Source organism: Salvelinus namaycush, chromosome 28 (genome assembly GCF_016432855.1).
Source record: "Salvelinus namaycush isolate Seneca chromosome 28, SaNama_1.0, whole genome shotgun sequence".
Lineage (NCBI taxonomy): Eukaryota > Metazoa > Chordata > Actinopteri > Salmoniformes > Salmonidae > Salvelinus > Salvelinus namaycush.
Genome location: NC_052334.1, coordinates 4,006,352 through 4,016,790, shown reverse-complemented (window position 1 = coordinate 4,016,790; position 10,439 = coordinate 4,006,352). Strand labels below are relative to the sequence as shown.

General features: G+C 45.9%; 1 protein-coding gene across 1 annotated transcript in view; it reads right to left on the bottom strand.

The window, feature by feature from the left end:
• Positions 1-258: 258 nt before the first annotated feature.
• Positions 259-10,439, bottom strand: part of trim9 (tripartite motif containing 9) — a 66,876-nt gene continuing 56,695 nt past the window's right edge. The window contains exons 8-10 of the mRNA XM_038967643.1: positions 8,669-8,918; positions 4,704-4,866; positions 259-336 (exon numbers count right to left, since the gene is read on the bottom strand). Coding sequence (XP_038823571.1) covers positions 259-336; positions 4,704-4,866; positions 8,669-8,918 — 491 coding nt within the window. The remainder of the gene's footprint in view (positions 337-4,703; positions 4,867-8,668; positions 8,919-10,439) is intronic.

Genomic DNA, 10,439 nt, shown 5'->3' with positions numbered 1-10,439 from the left:
CATGACTTTGGCTAAGAGTAGTGCACTAAATAGGGTATAGGGTGCCATTTGGGTCCACACTTAGAGAGCCCAGACGGTGAGCAGCTTGTTGCCATTCTCTGAGTCCCAAATGGCACCCTATTCCCTATATAGTGCACTACGTTTGACCAGAGCTCTATGAGCCCTGTGTACTATGAAGGGAATAGGGTGCGCTATAGTGTGCCATTTGGGACGTAGCCCTTGTCTTGTCTTGCTTCACTGCAGTGCTGAGTCAACTCCTTAACACACTGAGCCAGACAGGTCTGCTTCTCCTGGAGTGTAGAAGTCAGGAATGGGCAGGCCGGTGTGCAGGGTCACCTACAGAACAAACAAAATCATAATCTTCCTCCTTCTTCCTCATCCTCCTCCTCCTCATATCCTAGCAGCAGAAAATAATATTTCTCGAAGCAGATCGAACAATTATCTGTATATAGATGTCATTGCAGGTATTGAACAGCAGGTGGAGCTGTTGAACTAATGAGAAATAGACTAAGCTACTGTATCACTGCTGCTGGTGTCTGCATGAGGTGTTAGCAAGCACTGCATTACCATTACCAATAGAGCCATAATATCCATAAAACCTAGCGGTCAAACAAGGAAATGGTTCCAATTTGTTTTTTTCCACCATTCATTTTTTCCGTAGGGGATTTTTAGAAAGACTTCATATGAGGGTTTGTGTTTAGTGGAGGCTTACTCTGGCGTGACGTTTTGACAACCGTGTACATCTCTCTAGGACAAGGTGACTTTTATTAATATATTCGCCCTGTATTTACCCCTGTCCCCCTCACAAAAAATTGAATGTTAATTAGTTGCTAATGTGGCTATCATACAGAACTACAAATGTCTGTCTCAAGCTTCACGTCACTTACAATACCAGTCAAAAGTTTGGACACACCTACTCAATCCAGGGTTTATCTTTATTTTTACTATTTTCTACACTGTAGAATAATGGTGAAGACATCAAAACTAAACTCAGCAAAAAAATAAACGTCCCTTTTTCAGGACCCTGTCTTTTAAAGATAATTCGTAAAAATCCAAATAACTTCACAGATCTTCACCAGGAACGCACAATCCCTCCATCAGTGCTCAGACTGTCCGCAACAGGCTGAGAGAGGCTGGACTGAGGGTTTGTAGGCCTGTTGTAAGGCAGGTCCTCACCAGACATCACCGGCAACAACGTCGCCTATGGGCACAAACCCACCGTTGCTGGACCAGACAGGACTGGCAAAAAGTGCTCTTCACTGACGAGTCGCGGTTTTGTCTCACCAGGGGTGCTGGTCGGATTCGCGTTTATCGTCGAAGGAATGAGCGTTACACCGAGGCCTGTACTGTGGAGCGGGATCGATTTGGAGGTGGAGGGTCCGTCATGGTCTGGGGCGGTGTGTCACAGCATCATCGGACTGAGCTTGTTGTCATTACAGGCAATCTCAACGCTGTGCGTTACAGGGAAGACATCCTCCTCCCTCATGTGGTACCCTTCCTGCAGGCTCATCCTGACATGACCCTCCAGCATGACAATGCCACCAGCCATACTGCTCGTTCTGTGTGTGATTTCCTGCAAGACAGGAATGTCAGTGTTCTGCCAAGGACAGCGAAGAGCCCGGATCTCAATCCCATTGAGCATGTCTGGGACCTGTTGGATCGGAGGGTGAGGGCTAGGGCCATTCCCATCAGAAATGTCCGGGAACTTGCAGGTGCCTTGGTGGAAGAGTGGGGTAACATCACACAGCAAGAACTGGAAAATCTGGTGCAGTCCATGAGGAGGAGATGCACTGCAGTACTTAATGCAGCAGGTGGCCACACCAGATACTGACTGTTACTTTTGATTTTGACACCCCCTTTGTTCAGGGACACATTATTCAATTTCTGTTAGTCACATGTCTGTGGAACTGGTTCAGTTTATGTCTCAGTTGTTGAATCCTGTTATGTTCATACAAATATTTACACATGTTAAGTTTGCTGAAAATAAACGCAGTTGACAGTGAGAGGACGTTTCTTTTTTTGCTGAGTTTATGAAATATCACATATGGAATCATTTAGTAACCAAAAAACTGTTAAACAAATCAAAATATATTTTATATTTGATATTCTTCAAAGTAGCCACCCTTTGCCTTGATGATAGCTTTGCACACTCTTGGTATTCTCTCAACCAGCTTCACCTGGAATTTTATTTTATTTAACCTTTATTTAACCAGGTAGGCCAGTTGAGAATAAGTTCTCATTTACAACTGCGGCCTGGCCAAGATAAAGCAAAGCAGTGAGACAAAAACAACAACAACACAGAGTTACACATAAACTTACAGTCAATAACACAATAGAAAAATCTATGTACAGTGTGTGTAAATGAAGAAGAGTAGGGAGGTAAGGCAATAAATAGGCCGTAGAGGCAAAATAATTACAATTTAGCATTAACACTGGAGTGATAGATGAGCAGATGATGATGTGCAAGTAGAGATACTGGGGTGCAAAAGAGAAAGAGGATAAGTAACAATATGGGGATGAGGTAGTTGGGTGTGCTATTTACAGATGGGCTGTGTACAGGTACAGTGACCGGTAAGCTGCTCTGACAGCTGATGCTTAAAGTTAGAGAGGGAGATATAAGACTCCAGCTTCAGTGATTTTTGCAATTCGTTCCAGTTATTGGCAGCAGAGAACTGGAAGGAAAGGCGGCCCAAGGAAGTGTTGGCTTTGGGGATGACCAGTGAAATATACCTACTGGAGCGCGTGTTACGGGTGGGTGTTTTTATGGTGACCAGTGAGCTGAGATAAGGCGGGGCTTTACCTAGCAAAGACTTATAGATGAGCTGAAGCCAGTGGGTTTGGCGACGAATATGTAGTGAGGGCCAGCCAACGAGAGCATACAGGTCGCAGTGGTGGGTGGTATATGGGGCTTTGGTGATAAAACGGATGGCACTGTGATGGACTACATCCAGTTTGCTGAGTAGAGTGTTGGACGCTATTTCTTAAATTACATCGCCAAAGTCAAGGATCGGTAGGATATTCAGTTTTACGAGGGTATGTTTGGCAGCATGAGAGAAGGAGGCTTTGTTGCGCAATTGGAAGCCGATTCTTGATTTAACTTTGGATTGGAGATGCTTAATGTGAGTCTGAAAGGAGAGTTTACAGTCTAACCAGACACCTAGGTATTTGTAGTTGTCCACATATTCTAAGTCAGAACCGTCCAGAGTAGTGATGCTAGTCGGGCGGGAGGGTGCGGGCAGCATTTAGTTTTACTAGCATTTAAAAGCAGTTGGAGGCCACGGAATGAGAGTTGTATGGCGTTAAAGCTCGTTTGGAGGTTTGTTTGCACAGTGTCCAAAGAAGGGCCAGAAATATACAGTATGATGTCGTCTGCGTAGAGGTGGATCAGAGAATCACCAGCAGCAAGAGCTTCACTATGGAATGCTGGAATGCTTCACTATGACGCGCCCACCGTGGGCCTCTATACATATGAATATAGATGAGGAAGCTGTCTACAGGCATGAATAATTTGATATATATGCATAATCTTTTAGATATTCATAGATATTGTGTAGAATAGAAAGCCTCTCTGGATCCTCTCTCTGCACAGGAGGTGCTAGCCAGGTTGGGGTAATGTTGTGTCTATGCTGTGGCAATGTTACCTGGACTTTGCGGTTGGTATAACATTGTTTCTATGTTGGGGCTTCCTGGTTATTGTAAACGTTGTTTCTACGTTGCGTGTATCTGGGTTGGTATACCGTTCTTTCTCTGTTGTGGCAATGTTACCTATTAGAATAGTGTTTCTACTTTGGGGGCTACCTGGACATCATAGCGTTGTTTCTACGTTGGGGCTATAACGTTGTTTCTACGTTGGGGCTATAGCGTTGTTTCTACGTTGGGGCTATAACGTTGTTTCTACGTTGGGGCTATAACGTTGTTTCTACGTTGGGGCTATAACGTTGTTTCTACGTTGGGGCTATAGCGTTGTTTCTACGTTGGGGCTATAACGTTGTTTCTACGTTGGGGCTATAGCGTTGTTTCTATGTTGGGGCTATAACGTTGTTTCTACGTTGGGGCTATAGCGTTGTTTCTACGTTGGGGCTATAACGTTGTTTCTACGTTGGGGCTATAACGTTGTTTCTACGTTGGGGCTATAGCGTTGTTTCTACGTTGGGGCTATAACGTTGTTTCTACGTTGGGGCTATAACGTTGTTTCTACGTTGGGGCTATAACGTTGTTTCTATGTTGTTTATATAACATTGTTTCTACATTGGGGCTATAACGTTGTTTCTATGTTGTTTATATAACGTTGTTTCTACATTGGGGCTATAACGTTGTTTCTACGTTGGGGCTATAACGTTGTTTCTACGTTGGGGCTATAACGTTGTTTCTACGTTGGGGCTATAACGTTGTTTCTACGTTGGGGCTATAACGTTGTTTCTACGCTGGGGCTATAACGTTGTTTCTACATTGGGGCTATAACGTTGTTTCTACGTTGGGGCTATAACGTTGTTTCTACGTTGGGGCTATAACGTTGTTTCTACGTTGGGGCTATAACGTTGTTTCTACGTTGGGGCTATAACGTTGTTTCTACGTTGGGGCTATAGCGTTGTTTCTACGTTGGGGCTATAACGTTGTTTCTACGTTGGGGCTATAACGTTGTTTCTACGTTGGGGCTATAACGTTGTTTCTACGTTGGGGCTATAACGTTGTTTCTATGTTACCTGTACGTTTCGGTTGAGGCTGATAGCAGGGTAGTAGAGCCCCTCGATGCCTTCGAAGGCCACAGGACCCTGCTGTTCGTCGTTGATGAGGAAGATGAGGATCCCTCTGGTGAAGTCTAACAACACTCCTACTGTAGCTCCTTTACTGACGCCCCCGTCCGTCCTGAAGAGAAACACAGAATGTCAAATACATACAGTATGCATAGTATACAGTATGCAGACCCCTTCCCTTTGTCCACATTTTGTTACGTTACAGCCTTATTCTAAAATTGATAAAAGAATATAAAATTCTCATTAATCTACACGCAAAACCCCATAATGACAAAGTGAATTACAGGTTTTCCTGAAATTTTAGCAAATGTATAAAAAAACAGAAATACCTTATTTACATAAGTATTCAGACCCTTTGCTATAATACTCAAAATTGAGCTCAGGTGCATCCTGTTTCCATTGATCATCCTTGAGATGTTTCTACAACTTTATTTGAGTCCACCTGTGGTAAATTCAATTGATTGGACATGATTTGGAAAGGCACACACCTGTCTATATAAGGTCCCACAGTTGACAGTGCATGTCAGAGCAAAAACAAAGCCATGAGGTTGAAGGAATTGTCCGTAGAGCTCAGAGACAGGATTGTGTCGAGTCACAGATCTGGGGAAGGGTACCAAAACATTTCTGCAGCATTGAAGGTCCCCAAGAACACAGTGGCCTCCATCATTCTTAAATGGAAGAAGTTTGGAACCACCAAAAGTATTCCTAGAGCTGGCCGCCCAGCCCAACTGAGTAATCGGGGGAGAAGGGCCTTGGTCAGGGAGGTGACCAAAAACCCGATGGTCACTCTGAGAGAGCTCCGGAGTTCCTCTGTGGAGATGGGAGAACCTTCCAGAAAGACAACCATCTCTGCAGCACTCCACCCAAATCGAAAAACCTGTTTTTGCTTTGTCATTATGGGGTATTGTGATGTCATTATGGGGTATTGCGATGTCATTATGGGGTCTTGTGATGTCATTATGGGGTCTTGTGATGTCATTATGGGGTATTGTGTGTAGATGGATGAGGAAGAAAAAAACTATTTAATCCATTTTAGAATAAGGCTGTAACGTAACAAAGTGGGGGAAAAGTCAAGGGGTCTGAATACTTTCCGAATGCACAACTGTTTGACGTAGAAACACCGGATTTTCGTCATTAAAAAAATCTTTATGAATTATTACAATTATTAATAATGACAAAGAGAACGCATGTCTAAAAAAAAATAGTTGATAAAAAATAAATAAATGAAATACTGAAATATCTCATTTACATACAGTAAGTATTCCCACCCTTGAGTCAACACTATGGTGAGAATAAATATCTATTTAATCACTTTATAACGCAACAAAATGTGGAATAGGTAAAGGGGTGTGAATACTTTCTGAAAGCACTGTAAATACCTACAGTCCTTTTTTTTTCTTCTTAAAAAATAACAACTTGCACTGTTGGAAAAGGACCGTAAGCATTTCACTATGTCTACAAGCATGTGACAAATACAATTAAATGTTATTTGAGTCCTACTGACACATCTTAAGCATACAGGTAATAGCAACAGTATCTTCACAGTCGTGTAACCGGTGTGAAATGGTCAGTATGTTAGCAACTAGTTGTGTTTAAAAATCGGTGACGTCACTCGCTATGAGACCTTGAAGTAGTTTCCCCGCGGCTTTTGTGGAGCGATAAGTAACGATGTTTCGAGGGTGACTGTTGTCGATGAGTTCAGAGGCTCCATGTTTCGAGTTCAGGTTGGGGCAAGGAGAGGGACGGAAGTAACACTGTTACATTGGTGCCGTGACCTGGATCACTGGTTGCTGTGGGGAAGGAGGAGGTGGGTGAGAGTAACCGGTGTGAAATGGCTAGCTAGTTAGCAGTGTGCGCTAGTAGCGTTTCAATCTTTGACGTCACTCGCTCGGAGACCTTGAAGTAGTTGTTTCTCTTGCTCTGCAAGGACCGCGGCTTTTATGGAGCGATAGGTAACGATGCTTTGCGGGTGACTGTTGTCGATGTGTTCAGAGGGTCACTAGTTTGAGCCCAGGTCAGGGGCGAGGAGAGGGACGGAAGCAACACTGTTACACTAGCCAGAGTGGATTGGTTGGTGTTTCATTAGACAAAGCCTCTCCATTAGCTGTTGGTGTGGATGCATCAGGTGTACCAGGTGACCTACCTGTTGGTGTGGATGCATCAGGTGTTCCAGGTGACCTACCTGTTTGTGTGGATGCATCAGGTGTACCAGGTGACCTACCTGTTGGTGTGGATGCATCAGGTGTACCAGGTGACCTATCTGTTGGTGTGGATGCATCAGGTATACCAGGTGACCTACCTGTTGGTGTAGATGCATCAGGTGTACCAGGTGACCTACCTGTTGGTGTAGATGCATCAGGTGTACCAGGTGACCTACCTGTTGGTGTGGATGCATCAGGTATACCAGGTGACCTACCTGTTGGTGTGGATGCATCAGGTGTACCAGGTGACCTACCTGTTGGTGTGGATGCATCAGGTGTACCAGGTGACCTACCTGTTGGTGTGGATGCATCAGGTATACCAGGTGACCTACCTGTTGGTGTGGATGCATCAGGTGTACCAGGTGACCTACCTGTTGGTGTGGATACATCAGGTGTACCAGGTGACCTACCTGTTGGTGTGGATGCATCAGGTGTACCAGGTGACCTACCTGTTGATGTGGATACATCAGGTGTACCAGGTGACCTACCTGTTGGTGTGGATGCATCAGGTGTACCAGGTGACCTACCTGTTGGTGTGGATGCATCAGGTGTACCAGGTGACCTACCTGTTGGTGTGGATACATCAGGTGTACCAGGTGACCTACCTGTTGGTGTGGATGCATCAGGTTTACCAGGTGACCTACCTGTTGGTGTGGATACATCAGGTGTACCAGGTGACCTACCTGTTGGTGTGGATACATCAGGTGTACCAGGTGACCTACCTGTTGGTGTGGATGCATCAGGTGTACCAGGTGACCTACCTGTTGGTGTGGATGCATCAGGTGTACCAGGTGACCTACCTGTTGGTGTGGATACATCAGGTGTACCAGGTGACCTACCTGTTGGTGTGGATACATCAGGTGTACCAGGTGACCTACCTGTTGGTGTGGATACATCAGGTGTACCAGGTGACCTACCTGTTGGTGTGGATGCATCAGGTGTACCAGGTGACCTACCTGTTGGTGTGGATACATCAGGTGTACCAGGTGACCTACCTGTTGGTGTGGATGCATCAGGTGTACCAGGTGACCTACCTGTTGGTGTGGATACATCAGGTGTACCAGGTGATCTACCTGTTGGTGTGGATACATCAGGTGTACCAGGTGACCTACCTGTTGGTGTGGATGCATCAGGTGTACCAGGTGACCTACCTGTTGGTGTGGATACATCAGGTGTACCAGGTGACCTACCTGTTGGTGTGGATACATCAGGTGTACCAGGTGACCTACCTGTTGGTGTGGATGCATCAGGTGTACCAGGTGACCTACCTGTTGGTGTGGATGCATCAGGTATACCAGGTGACCTACCTGTTGGTGTGGATGCATCAGGTGTACCAGGTGACCTACCTGTTGGTGTGGATACATCAGGTGTACCAGGTGACCTACCTGTTGGTGTGGATGCATCAGGTGTACCAGGTGACCTACCTGTTGGTGTGGATACATCAGGTGTACCAGGTGACCTACCTGTTGGTGTGGATACATCAGGTGTACCAGGTGACCTACCTGTTGGTGTGTGAGTTGTTGTGCGTACCAGGTGACCTACCTGTTGGTGTGGATACATCAGGTGTACCAGGTGACCTACCTGTTGGTGTAGAGGTATCAGGTGTACCAGGTGACCTACCTGTTGGTGTAGAGGTATCAGGTGTACCAGGTGACCTACCTGTTGGTGTGTGAGTTGTTGTGCATGAACCAGGAGCGGTTGTTGTCCACATACATGGCCCAGGCCCTATCGTCTTTCCCCAGCATCACGTCCTTCAGCACGTCGCCGCGGGCAACCCCAAACGCAGGGTCCGGGTGGTTGTCATAGCGATCCACCGTGATCTCCCAGTAGTGCACACCGCGGGAGAAGCCGGAATTACCCATGACCACCCTGTCATCGTAGCTGTTGCACGTCACTGTCAGGTTGTCGTTGGAGAGGATGATGTCAGGGTGGGCTGACGCGGGGTCAAAGGTGAACCAGGCAACTACAGGAAGTAGACACACACACACACAGACAGATAAAGAGGTTCACTTTTCCGTTTTTCCACCATAAGGAACCATCAGCATGGTGAAAACACCTAACAGAGGAGATGAGGCTAGAAACTGGTGGTCTGAGGTGTGGTTAAACCAGCTTTTCCCAAACTCGGTCCCGGGGACCCCGAGGTTTTCACATTTTAGCTATGATTCCACTCCTTGATAAACATTGTCTTTGGCATATGACACGGGAATACAAGGAGTGGAATGACATCTAAACAGACGGGTAGACTACTGCATCCCAGAGTTTTACCAGAATATAAGACTTATATACTGGCTGATTCTCTACGATACGGTACAGGCAAATCACATATCTCTGGCACATACTGTCAAATATACTATTATTATAAATACATGACAGATATGACAAATACAATACTCCATTAGACACTCAAGGAGAGGGCAGTTGCTATCTCTGTGGGCACTCTATGGGACTTGATACTGTTACCATGGTAATTGGAACATCAGAACACGAGTGTTCCCATGGGAACATAATATAAGTAAAAAATATGTTGATTGGAGATTCCTAGTGAAACCTGAATAACTGAAGCCCTCATTGGACATCAAACTTGTGAACTTGTGAAATGCACAGAGGGTGAGGGAGAGAGAGAGAGAAAGATGGCAAGAGAAAGAGAGAAAAAAAGAGAGAGCAAGAGGAGTTGAAGAAAGTGGGGAGAGGGAGAGAGTGAAAGAGAGAGAGAGAGGAAGAGGGGGGAGAGAGGGAGAGAGTGAAAGAGAGAGAGAGGAAGAGGGGGGAGAGAGGGAGAGAGTGAAAGAGAGAGAGAGAGAGGAAGAGGGGGGAAGAAAGGGGGGGAGAGGGAGAGAGTGAAAGAGAGAAAGAAAGAGAGAGGAAGAGGGGGAGAGAGTAAAAGAGAGAAAGAGAGAGATGAAGAGGGGGGGTGGGAGAGAGAAAAAGAGAGAGTGAGGGGAAGGGAGAGAGTGAGAGGGAGCAGAGTACAAGCACAGTGTGTAGGAGGTGAGGGTGGAGGATGAGGGTGGAGGTGAGGGTGGAGGATGAGGGTGGAGGTGAGGGTGGAGGTGAGGGTGGAGGATGAGGGTGGATGAGGGTGGAGGTGAGGGTGGAGGATGAGGGTGGAGGTGAGGGTGGAGGATGAGGGTGGAGGTGAGGGTGGAGGATGAGGGTGGAGGTGAGGGTGGAGGATGAGGGTGGAGGGTGGTAGAGACTGTAAAAGCCGTGTTGATTTTATCAGGGAAACTGCTTCTTTTCAGTGGCCATTTTAGTATCACAGAGACGATCCAAGCATATTCCATCCAGTCTAGGGATTATTTCCCAAACCAACAACAAGGGTTTATTATTCTTATTACAGCACTCTTTCCCATAGACTATTTTCCAGACGGGGAGAAAATTAAAGGCAAAGCAAATCCTGGTTGCCTGGCATCAAAATCGTCAATTGAAACCTGAAACCAATAGAATCTATCCGGACGTGTATTGTCTTGTTTTCTAGATATTA